Raw genomic sequence first — 27319 nt, 5'->3', positions numbered from 1 at the left:
AATGGGGACTTTAACCCACAAAATGACCAATTCCCTATCAAACTAAATTCACTCAGCAGTCCAACTGCTCTAACTTTTCTCAGCAGTCCAACTGCTTTAACTTTAATGGGCAGTCCAACTGCTTTAAATACTCAGTACTGTTCATTATCATTACTTCAGCTTCAGTTCTCATGAGATTTTTTCACAACATGCATTCAATATGCATTTAATCTCACAAATAATATATGTATGTAAGAAGATAATGCATACATGTCCGAAGAAAATATATGTATGCAAGAGAATAATATATGTGAATGAAAGAGTGGAAACGGAAGGAGTTTAATGGAACCGGAAGGCTGGGTGTCTGTACCGCTGTGATTGGCTGAGAAGCACGTGCGGGTCACTTTCAAGTGTCTGACAGCATGGAGGGGGGAGAAGAAACTCGAGTTCTTCAGCAAGCTTTCTATGACGTTATTTTTGTGCCACTATTCTGAGCGCACGTAAAAAAAAATTTGAGCGCAAGTAAAAAAAAGTTTGCAGGTGCAAGTGTTGCATTTTGAGGAGAAATTTATTTTGAGCGAAGAAAAGCTGAATTTGAGTGAACATAATTCATTGCTGCGTGCAAAAAATGTATTTCAGTGTTTGCTATTATCCATAAACACACACGATAGCAGCCCCTCTCGCTCAGTTTTTGTATTTGCGCTCGCTCGCAATGTGTTGCTCGCGCTCTCAACATTTCTGCCCGTGCGCGTTCAACTCTTTCTGTACACCGTTATATTTGTGCCACAAAACCAGCCAATTACAGACTTGGATGCAAAAATATCTGATTGGCTGTTCTGGTCTCCAATCAGCTTGAAATGACGAAATGCAATATCCCAGAATCCATTTCGTCCAAAACTCAAATGAAGCAGTGGCTTTCGCCAGGGGGCCAGGTAGGGCATTAACAGGGAAAGGCACAAAGAAATACTTTTCTTTCTTATTCTCATTTAAAATATCTAGCTTTTATTAAATAATTATCTAAATCTTACAACCAAAGTTTTTATCTGACGTAAAATGTATAGAAATCATACATATACCAACAAGACTGTACATCACTGTCACAACAGGGTTTGTTTTCAGTCAAAGTCTTTATGGCTTTACTACCTGGTGGGTCGGTCTGTAGTGAAAATGCCAGATTTTCTGTCCCAGTCCAGCCCTGCAGGTTAACACTGGCAGTGTCACCATGCCAGCTGACTGTATTTCATCATCAGCCAGTGTTGTTCTTGATCAATATTACCAAAGTTTACCATAAGGCAGCATAGAAAGTATTTACTTGCTTTCAGGTTTTATTCAAATGTTAGTCTTTTCAGTTGTTTCCCCACTTTTTCCCTGTTTCAAAATCAAACACCAGTTTGTGAGAAGATTATCTTCTTTTTTTAACAGGCAGAGAAAGTTTTACATTGGAACTGGCTAATTTGTCAATTGTTTGCTACAAATGTTCGTATTTTAATATTAAAAAATGTTTTGTAATGTAATGTAATGTAATGCGAACCAGAAATTATTTCCACTACTAATTAATTACCGTTGAGCTCAAAGATCCTATTAATAAACGGTTAACGAATGTGTCTTTATGAAGACAATAATAATAATAATAATAAATTAATTAAAACAACCTGAAGAGCCGGTTGGGAGCCGAAAGAGACGGTTCTCTAAAAAGAGCCGGAAATCCCATCACTACTATGAGCAAGCACTTTGCCGACAGTGGGAAGACAAAAACTCCCTTTTAATAGGAAGAAAGCTCTGGCAGGACCAGGCTCAGGGAGTGCGACCGGTTGGGAGAGAGATGGAAGACAGGATAAAGACCTGCTGTGGAAGAGAGACAGAGGTTAATAACAGATATGATTCAATGCAGAGAGGTCTATTAATACATAGTGAGTGAGAAAGGTGACTGGAAAGGAAAAACTCAATGCATCATGGGAATCCCCCGGCAGCCTACATCTATTGCAGCATAACTAAGGGAGGATTCAGGGTCACCTGGTCCAGCCCTAACTATATGCTTTAGCAAAAAGGAAAGTTTTAAGCCTAATCTTGAAAGTAGAGATAGTGTCTGTCTCCCGAATCCAAACTGGAAGCTGGTTCCACAGAAGAGGGCCTGAAAACTGAAGGCTCTCCCTCCCATTCTACTTTTAAATACTCTAGGAACAACAAGTAGGCCTGCAGAGCGAGAGCGAAGTGCTCTAATAGGGTGATATGGTACTACAAGGTCATTAAGATAAGATGGGGCCTGATTATTTAAGACCTTGTATGTGAGGAGCAGGATTTTGAATTCAATTCTGTATTTAACAGGAAGCCAATGAAGGGAAGCCAAAACAGGAGAAATATGCTCTCTCTTTCTAGTCCCTGTCAGGACTCTTGCTGCAGCATTTTGGATTAACTGAAGGCTTTTCAGCGAGTTTTTACATCCTGATAATAATGAATTACAGTAGTCCAGCCTGGAAGTAATAAATGCATGAACTAGTTTTTTTTTTTTTTTTTTTTTTTTTTTTTGCCTGTCCCATTTGGTTCTTTAGCTGTCACAATTGACCAACAAGAAGACGCTGAAAAACCAGTTCATCTTCCTCGTTGGCCTTGATGAACTAGTTTTTCGGCGTCACTCTGAGACAGGATATTTTTCATTTTAGAGATGTTATGCAAATGAAAGAAAGCAGTCTTACATATTTGTTTAATATGTGCTTTGAAGGACATGTCTTGGTGAAAAATGACTCCAAGGTTTCTCACAGTGTTACTGGAGGCCAAGGTAATGCCATTCAGAGTAAGAATCTCATTAGATATGATATTTCTAAGATTTTCAGGGCCGAGCAAAAAAAACCCAAACAAACTCTGTATCTATATCTGAGTTCTCTCCTTGAAAGAAAAAACAATGTAAAGCTTTTGTCCAAATGAAGTCAAAACAAAAATGTCTGTGTAAAAATTGCTTAGTTTGTTCCGGCAGTTTCCATAACAGGCTGTGACACAACTGGTTAGGATGTCTCTGTGGTGCCTCTGTAGAAGGTGTTAAGGATGGGTTTGGGGAGGTGCACTTTCTTCAGTCATCTCAGGAAGTGTAGGCGCTGCTGGGCTCTTTTTGTTACTGATTTTGTGTTGCTGGCCCAGGCACCTCTGTGATGTGAAAACCGAGGAATTTGGTGCTATTCACTCTCTCTACTGTGACACCAGCAGTTCTGAGTGGGAGATGGACAGCCTTCATCTTCCAAAAGTCAAGAATCAGTTCTTTTGTTTTGTCAACATTAAAAGATTACTATCCTTGCACCAAAGTGCCAGCTGTTGCACTTCCTCTCTTTATGCAGCATCATCATTGTCCCTGATGAGTCCCATCACTGTGGTGTAAACTTGATAAGGTGGTTTGTGTTGGAACTCGAGGTACAGTCGTGGGTCAGCAGCGTCAAGAGCACTGGGCTTGACAGTATTGTATTCCAACCTGTGCTGTCTGGGATCTTTCAGTGAGGAATTCCAGAATCCAGTTGAACGTGAAGGTGTTCAGCAGTGTTGGGCAAGTTACATTGAAAAAGTAATTAATTATAGTTACTAGTTACTTCTTCAAAAAGTAACTGAGTTAGTAACTGAGTTACAAGATTCTAAAAGTAATTAATTACTTGAAAAGTAACTATTACATTACTTAAAAAAAAAACCCAAAACATGTAAACCTCTGGGGTCCAGGGTATAATTGGCCATTATTAACTACTTTTGATTTTGCCTCTACATTTCACCTTTAAAAACTATTTACTTTAACTTTTTTGGAATCATTCTGTTCAGCACAAACTCACGTGTCTGAATTTACAGTTATGTTTTCAATTCAAGATACTGTTTTAACACAACTGATCTAAAATCAGACAAAAAACATAAAATCCAAGTAGAAAAAGTTATATTTTTTACTGTAACAACCACAAACATGCTTAATGAATCACATTTCATAACTTTAAATGCAAATATAAATTGTCAATTTTAAAATCATATGCACAAGTTTTCCAAACAACAAAGTTATTTGCAGCCATTTACCTTTTACCCTTTGTTATTTCAAACTATTTACATACAATCTGCTGCTCTGCATTCCATAAGATGGCACACAAATTATTTGTGCCACTCCAAAAATTTCTGTCCACTATGAAGGAGAACATCACAAGCCTGATACCTGCAGGTGTGACAGCAGGAGGTGTATCACTCCAGGAATTGTTCTGACACACAACACAAAACTATCCACGACACTACACAATAACTACACAAGACAACATATTAACTACACACTCCAAACATGCTAAACGTCACAAATCTCACATCTCAAAACTCTCTCTCTTTCTCGCCATCACTCCAAAAACTTCCCCCTCTTCCAAAACAACCAAATGTCATGTTGCCATATTTTTTGATTGGTCGACATGGTGCATTTTTCCACTAACATGAATGGGCTTTTTTGGTTTTGCTTGCAAGCACTGTCCTTAGACAGTAAACGTGGCGAAACTATTCAGGAAAAAACACATATATATTGTTTATCATGACTCTGGTTTTACGTGGCCTATCAACACAATTTTAAAACTGGTATATATCACCTTGTTGCTTTGTAATCTTTAAGTGGTCATGTGATATGCTTACCATGACTACTTTATTCTTCCTCAGTCAAACAGCAGCACTCATGCGATTGTTTCACCCCCTTAGCTCCAGCTGTTGTGCCAGAAAGTGATTGCCATCCGCGGCAGCGCGCACAGCTGCTTAAAGCTGTAGTGCCCAGATTACTTATGTAGACAGCTACAGTATATCAGTCTACAGCAGATATAGACTGATACTTCCGTGCAACTGAAATAAGGCTGAAGACAGTTTCAACCGTCTGTTTGTTGAAAAATAGTAACGCGACCGCACCACATTTTCTTGTTAGTAACAGTAACAGCGTTGTAACGATAGAAATAGTAATTCGTTCAATTACTGGTTACTGAAAAAAGTAACGCCGTTACTTGTAACGTCGTTATTCCCACACTGGTGTTGAGTTGGAGCAGGTCCAGCTTGCTTATCAGCTGTTGAGGGATGGTGTTGAATGCTAAGATGAAATCAATGAACAGCATTCTCAGTCAACAGTTGAGTAGTATATGAACTGTAGGGGGTCCAGCTTGGGGGGGAGCTGGCTCTCGATGTAACTCAGGACTAGCTCCTCAAAGCGCTTCATGATGATTGGAGTAAATGCTTCTGGTCGGTAGTCATTGAGTTCTGAGGGTGTAGCTGTCTTTGATACAGGTCTGATGGTGGTGGTTTTTAAACAATGCAGCACAAAAGCTTGGTTCAGGGAGATGTTGAAGATGATTGCTAGGACATCAATCAGCTGGTCAGCACAGGCTCTGAGCACACGTCCAGGTACATTGTGTGATTTGTGTAAGTTGACCCTAGCCGCATACAGGAATACCCCCACCTTCAACAGATCTTCAATGGTCTACGCAATACCCTCCTCCACCTCAGACCTGTGACGGTATTGTAGACGCCAAATCTACACCCTGAGATCCCACATAAATGTCTCTAGAACAAATCTCCCAAGATTTACCTTCAAGAAACTCAAAGAACAGATCTTTATACCACTCAGTTTTATCGCAGTCATAAAAGAGGGTCACGTGTAGGGATGGGTATCGTTTAGGTTTTATCTGATACCGGTGCCAAACCGGTACTTTTGAAACGGTGCCGGTGCTTAAACGGTGCTCAAACCGGTGCTTAAATCAGAATCAGAATCAGAATCAGAAAGAGTTTTATTGCCAAATGTTGAGCAGGTTTACAACATTAGGAAATTGCTGCGGTGCTTCAGTGCAAACATACTGTCATAGAAAAATAAAAATAAGAATAAGAATTAAAAGTGCTAAGTAGATAGATATATACATGATATATACATGAGTGCAGGTGGTGATCAGAGCCAAACATGGAATGATGCAGTGAACACAGTGTAGGGTCATGTGTTAGTGGTGGGAACACAAAATTGGTCCAAAAACCTCTCATGTTCAGCTGTTTTTTTGTCAAAAGATAACAATGTTAGCCTTTTCTGCCGCTATGGGGCATATATGGTATCACTCTTGGCTGGAAGCAGTGCTTAAACAATGGAAAAAACACAAACTTTGTCCAAAAACCTCTCAGTTTAGCTGTTTTCCACTTTTTCTTTGGTCATTTTAGCCTTTTTGGCCAGGGTGAAGGGAGTATCTGCCATCAAACAAGAAGACAGCTGCATGTAACTATGAAGGTGTTTGCTAGTTCACCTTACATGCATTAATTTAATAACGTGGTTAGCCTACTCAATGTAAATTACACACGAACAACATTAAGCTACTCACGCAGAGAAGAACAGCTGCTGCTGTATCATCATCCATCATTATTTCTGCTACACTGGCAGGGCTAGGGGCCAGGACTCTCCTCTTCGTGTTTTTGGGGAATGTTGCTAACTCCGGGTCCGATAACAGGCACCACAACCGCAGTAGATGTGCTCGGTGTGAGGTCACGCAGCAAGCTATCAAATACGGCGCATTTCTCGGCTTTAAAAGAAACAAACGCTATGCGTTGCCAGGTGTTTCATCGGATTTGAGGTGTTACCTCCTTTCACAGTATCACAGTATCAGCTTAAAGCACTTGTTGCTGCTGAGTTTGCATATTTTGCTGTGAAGTACAGCCAGACTTTTGACCGATTTGCCTTGGGCATTTTTAATCTGTAGCTCTGCTCTACAAGAATGTACGTACCTGGCCCCGCCTACTATCCTCAGAAACGTAAAATGATTGGCTAGAATCTAAAGTGTATCACAGCTCAGGAAAAAAGGCACCGAAATAAAGCACTGAAATGTGCGCTGCTTTTCGGTCTGGTTACTACCGTTTATGTCAGAACCGGTGCCATCATGGCACCGGACACCGGTACCCATCCCTAGTCACGTGGTATGGATCAATGGGAGGAGAGTAGACATCCAAGGCCATTATCTAGGCCCGCCAGAGCTGAAAATGAGCCAGGATGCCGTCAGACGTAGTAAGCCGGGCCCAGATGTCAACTGTTTGCTCAGTGTCCTCAGACAGCAGCCATTGACCTCTGGTTCCTGTAGAGATGCATGGAAGCTGAGTGCCACCTCACAATGTCACTGTCAATCCATCAGCCCCACACATGTCCACTGGGACCTGTGCTGAAATCACATACGGGTGCGTCACAACTTTCACAATTTCAGTCTTTAAAGGCGTTGTGACAAGCAGCGTTACTTCGTCCCCAGATAATTGCGCCTCTCCTGGAGCCTCACAAATGGTGGAGTATGTGGCTCCTGTATCAACCAGGAACGGCAGAGTCAGTCCATTCACCGTCATTGGGAGTAAGGGGTCTGCCTTTCCCCCGTCTCCCCAGCCTCTCTGTGTGTCACTGCATCCACCCATCCCAGCTGGCCTCCCAGCGTGGCAATTGTGGTGTCATGTGTGGATTAGGTGCTTGGTATTGGGGTCACCGTCTGCCCCATTGTAGCTGACCAGTGTATTGTTGAGGCTGCTGCTGATAACAGTCTCTGTGCCAGGTGCCTCCCTCACACCCACCGAGCCACCACGGCCTCTTGCCCTACCCCTACCAAGCCCCATATTACCACCCCAGCTGAGCTTGGGTGCAGTTTGCTGTCCGTCATAGTCAGTTATGGGAATTACGGCATTACAAGTAACGGCGTTACTAACTTTTTTTCAGTAACGAGTAATATAACTAATTACAACTTCTATCGTTACAACCCCGTTACTAACAAGAAAATGCAGTGTGGTCGCTTTACTATTTTTCAACAGACGGTTGAAGCTGTCTTCAGCTTACTGCACCGTACCGAATCAGTTGTACAGAAGTAGCTGTGTACGTAAGTAATCTGGGTGCTGCAGGTTTAAGCAGCTGTGCGCCCACAGACGGCAATCACTTTCTGCCCGATGATCAGAAACAACACAAAACACTGCAAACCACAACACAATTAGATATAAATATGAAAAAATACAAAAACACAAAGAAGACGCACATTCTCTGTCATATGGGCCTGCATGGATAAAGTTTCTGAACCCATTATCATCCACAACTGAAAATAGTTGTAATTCGTTATTTGTTACTTCATGTGGTGGCTATCGCGGAGCTTCCACAGATTCAGTAACATTAGCAAGTGGTGGAGGCCAGCATGTGGATGAGGGAAAGGGGAGGTAGGAGAAGAAGGAGAGACCCAAGGCGGCCGCCGGTCCGCGTGTCAGGTGAACTGAATTTCAGGTAAGAAGTTATGACCTGCAGTCTATCTGGGTTAGATATAAACCTAGTTTAGGTGTAGTTTGTTTTTTCGTTATGCTGACTTTTTTGTACTGGGTACTAGCTAGTTTCTACACAGCTGGGTGGGTGCTATGATGTTACTGATGTTGAACTTTATTTTGTTCATAAGGTTAATTATTAGAGTTGCCAACCATCCCCTAAAAAACGGAATTGTCTTGTATTCAGAGAAAATATTACGTGTTTCTTATTGAGGTGAAAAGGAACAGTTTGTCCCGTACTCCAGCTACAATGAAAAAGGCACAAAGCTGGAGTTATTCTTTGTCTTTGCTGCAAAGCTGCCTCTTCTTCTCTCATTCTCTCCCCCTCCCTCTCCTTGTTAATAGGAAAATTGTACTTAGTAGTCAGTATAATCTTTTAATGATATAAGTTTGTATATGGTAGAATGGAACAAGCAAAGCTTAATACTAAACAATATATATATTAGCTGTATAATACCAGTAGGCCAGCTCTGATAGTAATTTGGTATGGCTTCGCGGGCCAAATGTAAGTAGGCTGCGGGCCAAATTTGGCCCGCGGGCCAGAGTTTGACACCTATGATCTAGGGCATAGGTGTCACAGCTGTAAAAGCTGCTGGTCATGATGTCGGTTTGGGTATCTGGTGAGAGGGAAACATGAAGATGAAACCAGGAGATGTCCTTACTGAATCATCAGAGCTGAACAGGTGATGGAGAAACAGGTTTACCTTTTAGGTGACATGAATGAGTTGAAGAGAAGTTATGAACTGTTTCTGAGAGACAAATAACACCAGGATCCTTTTCTAAGTAGCTGACAGCTGGTCTAGCAAAGTTTTGCAAGGAGGGCCAGGTAGGGCATTAACAGGAAAGGTGGGGCACAAAGAAATACTGTTCTTTCTTATTCTCATTTAAAATATCTAGCTTGTAAAAAATAATTGTCTGAATCTTACAACAAATGATTGATAGATTGATGCATATATACCATCAAAAGAGTGTACATCACTGTCACAACATTGTTTATTTTCATTCAAAGGCTTTATAATTTAGGCTAGAATCATGGTGGCGTGGAAATATGCACATTATTTTTTCCTTTCTATTGGTAGGTGGCACAGTGCACTTGTGGCAAGTAAGCAAGCTAGAAGACTGGCAGTCTGGCTGGGTATCCAGTTACAGAAGCAACACATTAACAAGAGAATTCTGAGTATAACCAAAGTTACTCTCCCTAGTAACTAGTTACTTTGAAAGTAACGAGTAACTTGAAGTAACTGAGTTACTTTTGATAGAAGTACTGTAAGTAGTAATATAACTAAATTACTAATTTAAAGTAACTTACCCAACACTGCTAACAACACATTAAAACATTAACTTCAAGTATAAAGGTTTTTTAAAACTATTTACAGCGACTCAAATATCAAATGTACCCGAAATTCCAGCTCACAGAGGGCACGAGAGCAGCATGCACCTCATCAGATGAACGAAAGGCTGTGGTGTGTTCAATGACTACCAAATCATCAGAAATCCCACACTCAAAAAATACCTGGGTTACACTGGTAGCACAGATTTCACAACAGCTGGTCTCAGTGAGAGTGACAGCAAACACCTTGTCCGATCACGTGGATCGGACAAGGTGTTTAGCTGTGTGTGTAGCTGTGCTACGGAACCAGCCAAACGGCCAGGCACTGGCTTTGCGATGCAAGCTATGAGGACACAGCGGTAAGGCCCAAATCAACAGAATCCAGAGCATCACAAAAGAAAAGGCCAGGCTGCAGTGGCTATGAGTGCATGTTTCCAACTACATCCGGAAGGGTAACTGGCAGCAAAATTCAGGACACCTCCAGTCCACTCATCTCTGATCTGGAGGCTCATCTAATATGTACCTGGATGCCAACCCTACAGCCTCTTTTCCTTGATTTCTTCTTAGGATTTCCTGAGGCACTTTTTGTAATTAGCTCCTTTTCCTATCAGGAAAAGCACACAAATAGTAGGGGGAAAGTTTCCTTGAACTATCCCAATCATCATAAAGGCGTTCCATAGACTTTTTGATGTGGAGCAGGGGAGAACAGTCATACGTCACAGTGGCAGAGGTGCATTTATTAAACGTCAGGGTTGAAAATGTAATAGGAGATTGCAGACAGGTAGAATAATAATATGGATTGGATTTATATAGTGCTTTTCAAGGCACCCAAAGCGCTTTACAATGCCAGTATTCATTCATTCTCACATTGGTGGAGGCAAGCTACGGTTGTTGCCACAGCTGCCCTGGGGCAGATTGACAGAAGCGAGGCTGCCATATTGCGCCATCGGCCCCTCTGGCCATCACCAGTAGGCTGAAGTGTCTTGCCCAAGGACACAACGACCAGGACAGAGAGCCCAGGGATCGAACCGGCGACCTTCCGGTTTCAGATAGAAGCTAACCACAGGCATCAAATTCAAATTCAAATTCAAATTTTATTTGTCACACACACACAACCATACACAGTATGACATGGGGGTGAAATGGTTGTAGCTGTACAATGCCCGACCATTAAATGACAGAAGAAAAGTTTTACAATATTTACAATTTACAGTTTACTACAGAATTTACAAATTAACTTGGGAATTTACAGTAAAGAATGTGCAAATAGCAGAAGAGATTATAAAGGTTATAAAGATCATAAATTATAGGAATTATAGGATTATAGGAAATGTGTGGTGGTGCGTGTGGTGATGTGTGTGAGAGTCCAGTCCTACACCTGGTTCAGGGCCCGAATAGCCTGGGGGAAGAAGCTCCTCCTCATTCTCTCCGTTTTGGCCTTAAGGGAGCGGAAGCGCTTCCCAGACCTCAACAGTGAGAAGAGTCCATTGTTGGGATGGGAGAGGTCCATCATAATCTTCCTAGCTTTGGACTTGCACCGCTTGGTGTAGATGGACAGCAGGTCAGGGAGCTCTGATTGAATGATGCGTTCGGCTGAGCGCACCACTCTTTGCAGATCTCGTCTGTCCTGCTTGGTGCTGTTCCCAAACCAGGTGCAGATGTTTGCCGTCAGGACGCTCTCGATGGTGCAGGAGTAGAAGTTCTTGAGCACCTTCAGTGGCAGATGGAAGTCTCTAAGTCTTCTGAGGAAGAAGAGACGCTGACGGGCTTTCTTAACCAGGGAGTTGATGTGGCAGGACCATGACAGGTCATCTTGCTTGTCATCAGAAGCTACAATGATTTGAATCATTTTACATCTCACCAAGAGATGTAAGAGATACTGTGTGTGTGTGTGTGTGTGTGTGTGTGTGTGTGTGTGTGTGTGTGTGTGTGTGTGTGTGTGTGTGTGTGTGATTAATATATCAGTGGAACAGCTCAGATAGGGTAGCTAGAGAGACAAGACTGAAATGGTTTCAACATGTGCAGAGGACAGATAGTGGATATACTGGACAAAGTATGATGAAGAATAAGTTGCCGAAGGGGAGTAAAACTGTTTTATGAACAAAATGGACAACATCTTTTGTATGGTGGTATACTGAAAGGACTTTATTGTATGTAAACACTTCCAAAAATAAGTAATCTCCAGAGGTGTGGACTCGAGTCACATGACTTGGACTCGAGTCAGACTCGAGTCATTAATTTTATGACTTTAGACTTGACTTGAAAAAATGTTCTAAGACTTGTGACTTGACTTGGACTTTTACACCAATGACTTGGGACTTGAATTGGACTTGAACCGGTTTACTTGAAAAGACTTGACATTTTACCCCAAATATAAAATTTAACATGCATATTATATAGAGATTGAAAATGTGACGTCATTCAGGGGTAAAACCGCAAAGGATTCTGGGAACTCGTGGCAAGAGGTACTAGCGCACACAGCCTTTCAATTGAAATCAGTCACACAGCGATAAAAAGAAACACAAAAATGTCAAGAAGCTGTTGTATTATTAACTGCAATAGCCGGTCGCATGACAGCCACGGGAAGCCGACGGGTAAATAGATCGGTTGTTATCGGATTACGTCGTTGAAGAGAAATTGTTCGAGCCATGTTTCCGAAGTAACAAAGAGGCGACTGGATTGCAGCCATTCAAAGACCAAATATAACGTCCCAGAACCCTCCAGCTCACAGGTTAGTCTGCTCCAAGCATTTACACAAAGGTCAGTCTTCTGTTGTAGTTAATGCGTCATTTTCATAACATAATTGGTGATATAGGTTACAAGCAAGTCTGGCGCTGAACAGAAATTGTCGCGCTATGCTCCATTATTTATTGTGTTTATTGTGCATAAATAGTGAATTGTCCTGACACAATATTGCGTTTCGCTTCTGTTATTATGGTACACTGACAAAAACATATACTTTTATTCACAGGGTAAAACAGTTGTTTTGTATCACTAATTGCCCAGTGCGATTACAGCATACAATATTGTTGTCACTGCTACATTTCTGTAATGCTACCAGAAATTATTTCCACTGCTAATTAATTACCGTTGAGCTCAAAGGTCCTATTAATAAACGGTTAACGAATGTGTATTTATGACGACGATTTGTGAGACTGGTAAACTTATGATACGTACGATGGTCTTTCGTTCTACACGGTGCATTTCAAGGTCCTGCACCCATCCGTCGGTAAACTGTACCTGGGCTTGTTGCAGTGACCTGAAGTTACTAAACTTCATGAGTGTATGCACTCACTCCAAGAAGCGTATAATTATAAATATGCATATAAATATGCTACGATGAGATAGCTGACTTCATCTAACTAGCAAATGTTGTCCAGGCTACGTTGGTGATGCAGTTTTTTTTAATATGTATGATATTTTTGTCATGCGATTTTTAAAGCCGGTCCTACAACCGCATCCAAGAATAACATGCAGCTTATCTCAGAACTGTCGGTGAAAATTATTCTTGGAGCTAGGTTTAATTGAGCTGCATTTTAAAGAGGTGCAATTTCACAATTTGTGTATATTTTCTAAGTTCACTATTTTGTCATGTGTTGAGAAAAACACAGATTTAAAAATTACATGGTCTAATATTTACATTTAGCATATAACTGCAACATGCTTTTTTTCGTTTTTTTTTTAAAGACTCGAAAGGACTTGAAATTCAAAATTTCAGACTTGTGACTTGACTCGGACTTTTACACCAGTGACTTGAGACTCGACTCTGACTTGCCTGACATTACTTGAGACTTGACTTGAGACTTGAGGATAAAGACTTGAGACTTACTTGAGACTTGCAAAACAATGACTTGGTCCCACCTCTGGTAATCTCTGATACCCAACATGCAACTAATGAACAAAACTACACTTTTTTTTTTCTTTTTAGATCTACTATTCTTAAGTATTTTAATTCTACAGTTCTGGGGGCTGCTTATCTTAATGCCCTCGAGGGACACCAAAAGCCAGATTACCATCCTCTGAAAAAATGAATTTTCCGTTGCTTATGAAGTTTCTCGATATATTGATATTCCAGCTTTCCAGGATGTTGTCCAGTTCTCAGACGTGTGTTTTTGATTTCCTCATAGTAATGATTCCAGTTTCCTTTCTTGTCTGCTCCAAATCCAAACACATTAACCTGAAGACACAAAAATGTGGATTATTAATCACAAATGAAATTAACATAAAATAATTATAGATTATAGACACTGCAGATTTCATTAACATGCTTTAGCTCAGGGGTGTTGAACTCCAGGCCTCGAGGGCCGGTGTTCTGCAGGTTTTAGATATCACCCTGGGTCAACACACCCTAATCAAATGATTAATTCATTAACAGGCGTCTGGAGAACCCCAAGACATGTTAAGCAGGTAAATTAGCCATTTAAATCAGCTGTGTTGGATTAAGGACACATCGAAACCTGCAGGACACCGGCCCTCGAGGCCTTGAGTTCGACACCTGTGCTTTAGCTTAATGCAGTGCAGGTGATTTGCCATTCCATTTTTCTTTTTTTCTTTTTTAAGTATATTTTATTAAAACCAAAAAATAAAAATACAGTCTGTGTAAGTTAGGATTGTCAGTACTTATCATAAATTCTACTACTAGCACCCTCACCATCCCCTGGAATTTTCTCATACCAAGAGCCTTATCAAGGCAATAGGAAAGGCCAAGAAACAAACACTTCAACATGCAAATACAGTAACAGTATAAAACTATATTAAATACATACAATTAATAATAAACAGATAAACTGAAGAAAGAGAAATAGGAAAGAAATCAAGGTTAATAGTTACTTGTTCCTGACCGATTAACTGATTGATGCATCAGTGTAAAGAGTGAGCTTATCCCCCCACTAATGTGTTCTGCATTGCTCTTAAAAAAGTTATTATTAGGGGACCAAGGACCGGGAGGCAAATCCCTTGGTCCCCTAATTTCCTTGGAGGAAAGGACTCTAAAAGTAAAAGCCTCAAAAACTTATGTCTTGATGTATCCTCAATCATCTGTGTATGGAAATCTTGGTAAGTTAATTCTATTCATCTGGACATAGCATTTTCATTGGTAAAAATGTCCTACAGGTTTCCCAAGCCTTAACAGTACATTTGCATAATGACTGAAGAGAGCATCACTCGCTAACAATCGGCTTTGAGGTCAGTTTTATGATTATTAATACACACATTTGTATGATCATAGATCAATTCTCCAGGAGTACTATTCACAGACAGTTGGGGAATGGCTGCAATGTAAAATTTGGTTCTCATTTTAATGCTCCAACCTCCACACCTTTTTAATTCATTCACTTCTCATTAGTACACGCGTCATCCAGCCTAGGGGCAACTGCCAGTTCCCGATGAGGCCTTCCAAATTCAATTCCCTATGAGGCCTTCCAAATACAATCACAGATTGTCTATCTGTGATTGTCAAATCTAAATAAGGGATATTGTCCCAGCTAGTTTAATGGTATTTAGGTAATTCTGCTCTAGAAATAACCAGATGGTAAAGATCCCTTGTGGTAATGCTTAAACTGGAAATTATATCTATGCTCTCATGTACAACCAATGGGCCAATAATGAATGGTGTAGCGATGAATTATCATATCTGTTCCTTGAACCTACCTCATCACACAAGTACAAGCTGAGAACCAAAGTCAGAAAGCCAGTGGATGGATACCTCCCATGCTTTTCTAGCCAAACATAATGGACATATTTCATGAAAGCAGGGCTGAGGATCATCACCTATTAAAGATTACAGTTAGACTTCAATGACAGTTTAGTAAATAATAGAATTACCTTTCTTATGACATATCATATTCTGGATGTTTGAAGAATAAGTCATTCTACTCACCAAATTCGTGTTAGTTTTCACACCTGATTTAGCAGTTTCTTTTTGCCTGTTGGATATAACAATAACATGAAATAAGTCCAAGCTCAAAAATGCAACTGCATTTTAAAATATGGTGCAGTTTACCTTTGTGCTTTTGTAATGGTTTGTTTGTTTGTTTGTTTGTTTGTTTGTTTGTTTGTTTACAATGCCAGTATTCATTCATTCTCACATTGGTGGAGGCAAGCTACGGTGCCAGGGAGGCACCGAGACCATGACACAACTGTGTGTGTATATATTATGTTTTTGTCATGGTCTGTGGCCCTATGTCTGTGGAGTGTGTGGGCTGCCCTGGTGGCCACACCTCCGGGCTGGGCCATCACCTGCACACCTGCTTTCCATTCTGGGCTATTACCTGGAGGACTATTTAACCCACGCTGACGGATGCTCCACGCCAGTCCGTTAATCACCCCTCAGGGGTAACTAGGCTTCCCGCAAAAGCTTTGTACATATGTGTCATTTGAACTGCGTTAATTCTGCCTTCATGTGCCTAGGGTACGATCCGCCGTTTGTGTCTGCTACCTGCTTGTCCTCCTGCTTGCGAGCAGTGCATCATCTGACCTCATCCTTGCCTCCTCGGATTCGCTTCCCACGGAAGACTTCCCCCCCCTCCGAGTCCCACTGTCCAGCTCTGATCGTAAGCCAATTACAAAAGCCCTGTCTTGTTGTGTCTCCCTATTTCCCAGCTGTTACAGGAAAAATTATTCTATGTTTCTTTAGTCAGCCACCGATTGTGCAAGTTCCCCCACTTAAAATGATGACAGAGGTCAGTAATTTGCACCAGAGGTACACTTCAACTGTGAGAGACAGAATGTGAAAAAAAAATCCATGAATTCACATGGTAGGATTTGTAAAGAATTTATTCTTAAATTAGGGTGGAAAATAAGTATTTGGTCACCTCAAACAAGGAAAATCTCTGGCTCTCACACGCCTGTAACGTCTTCTGTAAGACGGTTTTCTGTCCCCCACTCGTTACCTGTATGAATGGCACCTGTTTGAACTCATCATCTGTATAAAAGACACCTGTCCACAGCCTCAAACAGTCAGACTCCAAACTCCGCCATGGCCAAGACCAAAGAGCTTTCGAAGGACACCAGGAAAAGTATTGTAGACCTGCACCAGACTGGGAAGAGTGAATCTACAATAGGCAAGCAGCTCGGTGTGAAAAAATCAACCGTGGGAGCAATCATCAGAAAATGGAAGACATACAAGACCACTGATAATCTCCCTCGATCTGGGGCTCCACGCAAGATCTCATCCCGTGGGGTCAAAATGATCATGAGAACGGTGAGCAAAGATCCCAGAACCACACGGGGGGACCTGGTGAATGACCTGCAGAGAGCTGGGACCAAAGTAACAAAGGTCACCATCAGTAACACACTACAACGGCAGGGAATCAAATCCCGCAGTGCCAGACGTGTTCCGCTGCTGAAGCCAGTGCATGTCCAGGCCCGTCTGAAGTTTGCCAGAGAGCACATGGATGATACAGCAGAGGATTGGGAGAATGTCATGTGGTCAGATGAAACCAAAGTAGAACTTTTTGGTATAAACTCAACTCGTCGTGTTTGGAGGACGAAGAATACGAAGTTGCATCCCAAGAACACCATACCTACTGTGAAGCATGGGGGTGGAAACATCATGCTATGGGGCTGTTTTTCTGCCAAGGGGACAGGACGACTGATCCGTGTTAAGGACAGAATGAATGGGGCCATGTATCGTGAGATTTTGAGCCAAAACCTCCTTCCATCAGTGAGAACTTTGAAGATGAAACGAGGCTGGGTCTTCCAACATGACAATGATCCAAAACACACCGCCCGGGCAACAAAGGAGTGGCTCCGTAAGAAGCATTTGAAAGTCCTGGAGTGGCCTAGCCAGTCTCCAGACCTCAACCCCATAGAAAATCTGTGGCGGGAGTTGAAAGTCCGTGTTGCTCGGCGACAGCCCCAAAACATCACTGCTCTCGAGAAGATCTGCATGGAGGAATGGGCCAAAATACCAGCTACTGTGTGTGCAAACCTGGTAAAGACCTATAGTAAACGTTTGACCTCTGTTATTGCCAACAAAGGTTATGTTACAAAGTATTGAGTTGTATTTTTGTTATTGACCAAATACTTATTTTCCACCCTGATTTACGAATAAATTCTTTACAAATCCTACCATGTGGATTCATGGATTTTTTTTTCACATTCTGTCTCTCAAAGTTGAAGTGTACCTCTGGTGCAAATTATTGACCTCTGTCATCATTTTAGGTGGGGGAACTTGCACAATCGGTGGCTGACTAAATACTTTTTTGCCCCACTGTAAGTATTTGGTCGCCTCAAACATGGAAAATCTCTGGCTCTCACACACCTGTAACGTCTTCTGTAAGACGGTTTTCTGTCCCCCACTCGTTACCTGTATGAATGGCACCTGTTTGAACTCATCATCTGTATAAAAGACACCTGTCCACAGCCTCAAACAGTCAGACTCCAAACTCCGCCATGGCCAAGACCAAAGAGCTTTCGAAAGACACCAGGAAAAGTATTGTAGACCTGCACCAGACTGGGAAGATTGAATCTACAATAGGCAAGCAGCTTGGTGTAAAAAAATCAACTGTGGGAGCAATCATCAGAAAATGGAAGACATACAAGACCACTGATAATCTCCCACGATCTGGGGCTCCACGCAAGATCACATCCCGTGGGGTCAAAATGATCATGAGAACGGTGAGCAAAGATCCCAGAACCACACGGGGGGACCTGGTGAATGACCTGCAGAGAGCTGGGACCAAAGTAACAAAGGTCACCATCAGTAACACACTACAACGGCAGGGAATCAAATCCCGCAGTGCCAGACGTGTTCCGCTGCTGAAGCCAGTGCATGTCCAGGCCCGTCTGAAGTTTGCCAGAGAGCACATGGATGATACAGCAGAGGATTGGGAGAATGTCATGTGGTCAGATGAAACCAAAGTAGAACTTTTTGGTATAAACTCAACTCGTCGTGTTTGGAGGACGAAGAATACTGAGTTGCATCCCAAGAACACCATACCTACTGTGAAGCATGGGGGTGGAAACATCATGCTATGGGGCTATTTTTCTGCCAAGGGGACAGGACGCCTGTCATAAGTGTTAAGGACAGAATGAATGGGGCCATGTATCGTGAGATTTTGAGCCAAAACCTCCTTCCATCAGTGAGAACTTTGAAGATGAAACGAGGCTGGGTCTTCCAACATGACAATGATCCAAAACACACCGCCCGGGCAACAAAGGAGTGGCTCCGTAAGAAGCATTTGAAAGTCCTGGAGTGGCCTAGCCAGTCTCCAGACCTCAACCCCATAGAAAATCTGTGGCGGGAGTTGAAAGTCCGTGTTGCTCGGCGACAGCCCCAAAACATCACTGCTCTCGAGAAGATCTGCATGGAGGAATGGGCCAAAATACCAGCTACTGTGTGTGCAAACCTGGTAAAGACCTATAGTAAACGTTTGACCTCTGTTATTGCCAACAAAGGTTATGTTACAAAGTATTGAGTTGTATTTTTGTTATTGACCAAATACTTATTTTCCACCCTGATTTACAAATAAATTCTTTACAAATCATACCATGTGAATTCATGGATTTTTTTTTCACATTCTGTCTCTCACAGTTGAAGTGTACCTCTGGTGCAAATTACTGACCTCTGTCATCATTTTAGGTGGGGGAACTTGCACAATCGGTGGCTGACTAAATACTTTTTTGCCCCACTGTAGAGGCTGAGTGAGGTCGTGACATACACCCACACACACACACATGAGTTAGATTTATTTATAGGAAAGAGGTTAGTCATGTCTGGTTGTAACTGCGAAAGTGTCTCTGTAAACGAGGAACCGTTCCTTGTTGTCTCGGCAAGAAAGAGGAACAATTCACTTCAAGACAAGAACTGAAAGGTAGACAGGAAGTACCGGCCATGAAAATAGAAGATGATGTTCTTTCGAACTGTGTTAAAAGTCATTGTGGTTGATTTGACGTATATATATATTCTGTCGGTGACGCATGAAGGGGCATCGTTAAATCAAACCCTGATGCCATAAAAATCTGTGTATGCTTTGATCAAGTCGAAGATCGATTGCTGTCTGCGTACAGAGTCGTCTTCCCACACGTGTGTATTCATTAAAATCATTGTTTGACCAAGATCTTCTGGACCATGGTGTTTGTACTCTCCTTCCTCAATATCTGAACCTTAACAATATATATATATATATATATATATATACACACACACAAACACATATATACATATACACCAAGACCACGTAAAAGTGGTCTCGAGACATCCAACACTAGTACATTCAACCAGCCTCACAACAGCAGACCATGTGTAACCAGCCCACAGGATCCTTTGAGACCAGCTACCCGCACGGCTGCAGCAACAATATAATATATTATATATAAGCACAGACGATGGTCAGGATCCATTCAACAAACCCTTCATGAGACAATATTGCACTAATTGCCACTTTTAGTCTTGTACTGCTCAAATTTGTACTGCTGCTCACTACTGCCACTTTATCTCATGTGAAATTACATTGTCCCCCCTCCGACCTACCTCAATACATGTCACTTTTCTATTTCTCTCTTTTATGTCTTTCTGTAAGTATCGACAGGAAGTTGAGCCGCTGGTACTCTGCAGTCCGAACAGTCTGGAGCTGAACATGCTTAAGACTGTAGAGATAATAGTGGACTTCAGGAAACATTAACATCAACACTGCTCCATCTCACCATATCAGACCGCCCGGTGTCTACTGTGAAGATCTTCAGGTTCCTGGGTATTACTGTCTCCCAGGACCTGAAGTGAGAGACTAACATCTCCTCCATCCTCAAAAAGACACAGCAGAAGATGCACTTCCAGAGACAACTGGAGAAGTATAGTCTTCCACAGGAGCTGCTGATCCAGTTCTACACTGCAGTCATTGAGTCTGTCCTGTGCTCCTCCATCACAGTCTGGTATGGAGCAGCCACTAAAAAGGACAGGAGCAGACCGTACCTCTTAAGAACCAGGCAGAGGAAATCATCACAGATTTCTCACACCCTGGACACAGACCTTTTGACCTGCTGCCTCTGGCAGATGGTATAGAAGCCTGCAGACCAGGACCACCCAACAAAAGAACAGTTTCTTTCCCCTTGCTATTTCCCTCCTAAACCGTTGAACTGTCACATTGCTTCAGAATCAGAATCAGAATCAGAATACTTTATTGATCCCTGGGGGAAATTATTTTTTGTTACAGTGCTCCATTTTAAACTAACATTAAGACAAGACAGACAATACGCTAACTAAGAATAGTACAATATATACATATATATACATACATACATACATAAGTCACTTATAAATAAATATTTGGAAAAGAAACATGTGTAGTTGTAGCAGCAAACAGTGTGTTAAGTGGATGCGTTGTACAGGGAGATGGCCACAGGCAGGAATGATTTCCTGTGTCGTTCAGTGGTGCTTTTCGGTAATCTCAGTCTCTCACTGAACGAGCTCCTGTGACTGACCAACATGTCATGGAGTGGGTGGGAGGTGTTATCCAACATTGTCTTTATCTTGGACAGCATCCGCCTCTCCGACACCACCTTGAGGGAGTCCAGCTCCATCCCCACAACATTGCTGGCCTTACGGATCAGTTTATTAAGTCTGTTGGCATCTGCGACCCTCAGCCTGCTCCCCCAGCATGCAACAGCATAGAGGATCGCACTGGCCACCACAGACTCACAGATTGCAACTGCAGTTTATGTACACTCTGTGGTATTCATTTCTGTAATCCAGTATTTTCTGTATATAGGGATTTAGATGTTTTTATATTGTGGTTTATGTATATTGTTCATTGTGTTGCTCATATATTGTCTATTTTACATGGTTGTGCTTGAGAGACACCAGCGACCGGAACCATATTCCTTGTATGTGTTTGTGCATGCATACTTGGCTAATAAATGCGATTCAGATTCTGATCATTTTTTTCCCATTACTTTTATTTCTTGTGGGCTCTCCTTCCTTTATTCATTTTTTTCCTTTTACAAAATCTAATGTGAAATATACAAAAGTGTATATTCAAAGGGTTTTGTCTTGCAGTTATGCATTAAGACTACACTTTCAAATTATAAATGTTAAATAACCAAGATACAGAACCAAATAAAAATATTACCTTTGTAATACACACATACCTTTGAGTAAAAGACCGGATAAGCCACAGTAGATCGGAAATTTTGAATGGAAAAAACACAAGATGTGTGGTGTTGTCCAATTTTTTGAAACTCCTTGGATACATCACATGGTATGTTGTTTTGATTCCAACATCTCTTTCAAAGCCTTTTGTGGGCCCAAGGTTTATTCTAAAAAGCACAGAGGATATATTGTTCATATTATCATCTATTGGATGATATATGTAGAATGAACATCCATACTGGGGAAAGAAAATATCTTATTCAATTGAGTTTTAAAGGTTTTAGCAATGCTTACAGATATTTAAAGATAACACATGCATGAAGATTTCAAAACAGTATGTTCTACTCTTACCTTATGACAATATCATGAAAGTCTATCAGTGGTCCATAACGCGATCCATTGAGATTACCAGAATTCCCAACCACAGCACAAGTTCTACAAAGGTCAGGGCTGGATCTTGTGAAATTGACTTTGGTTGGGAAGATCTGAAAAACCTTGTTCACTGTTTTATTGTAGAAAGCGAAGCTGCGTCTGTCTGTCTGTATTTTCTGACATAAAAAAGTATTTAATTAATTTGTTGAGTTCACTAGCTTTTTTTTACTAACTGATTATTCTGAGAGTATATTTATAAAAAAAAAAACCCATCCCTATTAGCACTGGAAATTTGGTTAAAAAGATGATAACGACTTGTCTTTGAAATCAGTAAAACAGTATACACACCTACATACATACGTTTAAAATACAGAAATTAACATTTACCTTCCACCAGTTAAATGTATCCTCTGAGATATTGTTTGTGGGTGATAGAAAGGGCTCAGGAGATTCTTTCATAAGTTCACTAAGCCATGGGTCATAGTCCATTAAACATTTGTTGCAGGCACAAACACTTTCATTCTGAGGGGGGAAGAAATCCTGGTACACATTTAAAATCCACGAAGCTCTAGAAAAGACTCCAATGGCAGTGGCACACAGCAAGACAAAAAAAATTAATAGTTTCCTCTGAAGCATCTTCACACCTTGATATTCTTGAAAGAGGATCTGATCCGTTCTGTAGATACACACAAAACACAGGATTTAACAATGTGATAACACATGACCATACAGAATCACGTCATCACGCTGCAAACAAGACCAAAACAAGACCTTAGCCAATATTAAAATCAATTTGTTACATCCAAAATGATAGGATGTAACTAATGTCTACAAACATGCTTGAACTAATTGTTACTTCCACATCTCCAAAAGTTAATTCTGGTCATCTGGACATAGCGTTTTCAGTGGGAGAAACATTTTGTCACTCATCCAAGTGACTTCTTCAGGCTTGGATGAGTCTGCAGTCTTCAGCTGACTGCAAGTTTCCCCACTCTTATAAGAAGTGCATTTGCACAATGACTGAAACCGGGCCACTGAAGGAACAATGGGCTGGGAGGTCAGTTCCTTCATCATAATTATGCAAATTCTCATGACCATTGATCAACAACCACTGATCAAAGCCCACTGATCAATGGCCTTGAGTACCATTCACAGAGAGTTGGGGAATGGCTGCAATCACAGCATTGTACGATGGCAAAATATGTACCCTAAGGCCCTCTCCTCAATTCAGAGATGGTCTTTCCCTTTTTACATAAATGGCATCCTTGACTTGCTGCTAAAACCAGCGTTCCTCCTCCAAAGGTTGTTTGGTTTCCCCGATGTATAAATCCTGGAAATCCTCCTGGCACTTAACAGGGTACACTATGTGTTGGAGTCAAATTGTTAAATGTTGTCATTGTGTTTCTTAAATTTGTAACACACACACACCTTTTAAAACAATAGGGGGTTTTACGAGGGGCCTGCGTAAACTGTAACTGTCATGGAAATAAATAGCTGCGAGGAGGACTGCTTGTTGAAGAAGTTGGATTGGAGACAGGTGAGGAGCGTTGAGCTCCAAGAGCTTGGTTCCAACCAACCTTCCCTTGCTTGCAAGTAAAAGCCGGTTGAAGATGTTTGTCTTGTTTTTGTCGTTAACGAGAATAAATTTCTAAATTAGCAGGGCCTGTGGAAGCACAGACCCAACACTATGTCACTCTGTTTGTGTCGGGGGACCCAATCCTTGGGGTGGACCAATTTTTGGTGCAGCGTGTTTTGGGGTTTAAAAGCCACACAGACACAATGTTTAGAAAAAATGTGTGAACTGCTCCAATACTCCTGACACATACAGGATCACTACAGGTTTTCACTTAGGCAGCGGTTGTCCATCTCTCCTGGATCAGCTGGAACTTTCTTTTGGCGCCTTCCCAGCTTTGACAAAAGTCCAGCTGGGATAACCACATTTACTCAGGGCCTTCTTACTGTGATGTTCTTCTGCTTCCCTGGTCGCTGTGTCTGTGGGGATGGTGTTCGCTCTGTGTTGTAGTGTCCTGATGACACCCAGTTTTTGCTCAAGTGGATGATCGGTATGTGTAGGTTTACGGTACACATCAGCTTTTAGATGGGCCCCATTACTGATGGAATGTCTAAGAAGGCTAATCTCCCACTTTTCATATCCTCCCTGGTGAATTTTGATGTGTTGGTTCAACGTCGCAAAGACAAAGGGGTTGATATTGGACTTCCGGAGGTGCAGAGAAGTACACACCCCCATCACCATCAACGGCGTTGCTGTGGAGAGAGTGAGCGAGCAGCTTTCGGTTCCTTGGTGTACATCTGGCTGAGGATCTTACATGGTCAGGACACATAAACAAAACAGTGAAGAAGGTGCAGTAGCGCCTCTTCTTTCTCAGGAGACTGGAAAGATTTGGCATGAGCCCCCGCATCCTTAGGACCTTATCTATCGCTGTGCTATTGAGAGCATCCTCAATGGAGCGGTTCTGTTACCTGGTATGGCAACAGCACCACTTACAACCGCAAAGCTCTCCAGAGAGTAGTGCAGTGCTCTGAACGGATAATTGGAGGTGGGCTTCCCTCCCTCCAAGATATCTACAGGAAGCGGAGCCTGAGGAAAGCGGGAAGGATCATGAAGGACTCCAGTCACCCCAGCCATAAACTGTTCAGACTACTTCCGTCAGGAAGAAGGTTTTGCAGCATCCGGTCCCAAACCAGCAGACTGAGAGACAGCTTCTTCCATCGGCTTCTTCCACAGGCCATCAGACTGCTGAACACTTCATAGACACCTCACCTTCACTACTGGAACTTCAACATTATGCACTCCACACTGTATATAAATGCCACTTGTTTTGCACAATATCCAACTACCAACCTCTGTATATTTTATATATTGTTTACTCTATTTAATTTGTAAAATATGTACACACACACACACGCGTAGAAAAACACATTTAGTATATACATCCAGTAATGCATACACTCTTATATTGTACATATATTTATTACTCTCAGATTTAGCCATTCTTATATTTTGCTTGTTTAATGTTATTGTATTTTTTGCACACCTCTTTTGCTTGTGAAGCTCGCACACAAGAATTTCACTCGCATTTCACTAGAGCGAAGAAATCACTCACTCACTAACCCCCTCCTTCCTGTGCTGAATCGTAAGTGTAAGCAAATCACTCAGGACTTGCTCACCCCCTCCCTCCTGTGCTGAATCATAGAGCGAACGAATCACTCACTCAGTGACCCCCTCCCTCCTGTGCTGAATCGCAAGCGAATCACTCAGGACTCGCTCACCCCCTCCCTCCTGTGCTCAATCATAGATTAATTTTAGAAATGTTTTTGCTCTAAAAAATTGTTGTTTTCTTTTAGAATCATTCATCTTAGCAGTAAAACATCTCTTTTCTTACAGAAAAGAGAAACAAATTAAGTTTGAGTGAAAATGTACATTTTTTGCACTCTCTGGTCAACTGACTCAGTGAATCAAATGACTCAAAAATCCTATTCACTTTGGTGAGTGACTCATTAAAACTCGATTCAGAAAAGAATCAAATTTACCATCACTAATCAAACACTCATTAAAACAGCGACCTAGAGATATGTTAGCGCACTCATCCCCAACTGTCCGAGTGAGGGGCGGGGTCACATATTGAAACAGACAGCCAGGCGGGGAAATTCCGCCTCTACATTTTGCGACTCGTTTTATTTCTCTATCTGACAAGAAAACTATTCAATCAGATAGTTATTTGTGGTGAAGGAAATACAGTTGTACTTTCAAGCAGCACATCTGAAATTCAAGCACTTTTCAAACCTTAAAAAGACAACATTAAAATTCAAGCATTTTCAAGGATTTCAAGCACCCGTACGAACCTTGCTGGTACCATAATGTCCTTGTAAGTTATATCAGGCCCTTTTAGAGCAAAATTTAGTATTTTGGTCTAGACAACCCAAAATCTGATGTCCACATATGTGGACGCCAGGTCCTAGGAGGTTAATGTTATCTGTCTGATTTCAAAGTATCTGTCGCATCTGAAAAATGCTGCAACTTGCAGCTGAACTCTGCACTGGCCCAGCTTAACCAATATATCTGTGCAGCAATGCTAACACTGGGATTACCTAATTTGTAATCTTTTTTAAACCATCTGTTTAATCTTATATGTAAAAAGAACTAACAGAAATAAATAAAAACACATTGAGCCATTTCCCAAAATAAAAGTACACGACACCTTATTTAAAGTAGTGAATCACATGAGTGATCATTCTATCATATGGAAATTAGATCTGTCAATCTATTCAAGACTTTCTGTCCTAATTTCTATCAAAAGTGTCTAGGAGCTACATTTAAGAAAAAATAAAATAGAAATAATGATAAAATAAAAACTTCATTATAATAACATAGAAAAGAGTTTTGTGTCGTTATAAATGTGTTGAGATCAGAAAACACTAACCTGTTTTATACAAAGAAAGTGGAGAGAGTAGTTGTGAGATGTGATCAGTCTGCAGTCTCTTTCTTGTCTGAAAAACTTTACCTTGTGGTAAAGACTTGCAGTATCCTGGCATACTCAGAACTGCTTCCTCCTTGTGGTGAAGCCCTGTAATTATCTACTACAGATGTGCAGGAGCTGGACTACAAAAGGGCATTTTAGTTCACCTCAATTTTATGATTGGGGGTATATTTTAACCCCCAGCCTTATGGCAAATTTATTTATAAGAGTTTACCTTTCAAGAGAAGAATTTGTAAATGAATCACACAAATGTTATTCCCTAAGGCTTGCAGCAGGCAATTTTTAGCATCTGTTGTGTCTGTTTTTTTGGAATGATGGGCAAAAATATTATCAACACAAGTGCATAGTTGTAATGTGTGGATGGGTCACAGCTGTGAGCACAGTGCTAAAACTTTGACTCTGTCCTAAAATCTCTTCACTCAATCCTCACATAAAGTGTTTAGAAATGATCTTAAGCTTTTTCTCTGATAAAAACACATGTTTGTGTTTGGCAGAGATACTGTAAACAGTGATACTGTTTACATTGGTCTGTGGTGATTTGTAGACACAATGGCTTTAAATATTACACCCTCAGGAACTGATAGCTCTGCTTATGAGGATTTTGGTGCCGGTTACTTATTGTTCTGCTTTAAGCTGGAAGCTGATGTAGGTCATTCAGGGAATGTGTTGTTAATTAAAATGAGCAACATAAGGTTAGAAACCCGTTTCAGGTGAAGGTGCATGATGCTCCCGGGTTTTTTCTCATCTCAGCAAGAGGAGTGGAGGCATCTGCTA

The 27319-nt window shown here is 41.3% G+C and overlaps 1 protein-coding gene and 1 long non-coding RNA gene across 2 annotated transcripts in view; both read right to left on the bottom strand.

Moving 5' to 3' along the window:
- LOC145425702 (uncharacterized) overlaps positions 1-27319 on the bottom strand; it is a 260683-nt gene that overhangs the window by 170579 nt on the left and 62785 nt on the right. The gene's annotated exons all lie outside the window — the stretch shown is intronic.
- Positions 13468-26616, bottom strand: LOC113017803 (CMP-N-acetylneuraminate-beta-galactosamide-alpha-2,3-sialyltransferase 1-like). The gene is made up of 7 exons (XM_026160907.2): positions 26489-26616; positions 22434-22722; positions 22026-22222; positions 21674-21841; positions 15465-15510; positions 15236-15355; positions 13468-13763 (listed from the first exon to the last, which is right to left on the bottom strand). Exons 2-7 carry the CDS (start codon positions 22680-22682, stop codon positions 13596-13598), a joined length of 948 nt encoding a protein of 315 aa, XP_026016692.2. The 5' UTR covers positions 22683-22722; positions 26489-26616; the 3' UTR covers positions 13468-13595.

The sequence above is a fragment of the Astatotilapia calliptera genome, chromosome 3, assembly GCF_964374335.1.
Source record: "Astatotilapia calliptera chromosome 3, fAstCal68.1, whole genome shotgun sequence".
In the NCBI taxonomy this organism is placed as follows: domain Eukaryota; kingdom Metazoa; phylum Chordata; class Actinopteri; order Cichliformes; family Cichlidae; genus Astatotilapia; species Astatotilapia calliptera.
The sequence above is the reverse complement of the archived record's forward strand: the minus strand, read 5'-3'. Positions and strand labels throughout refer to the sequence as shown.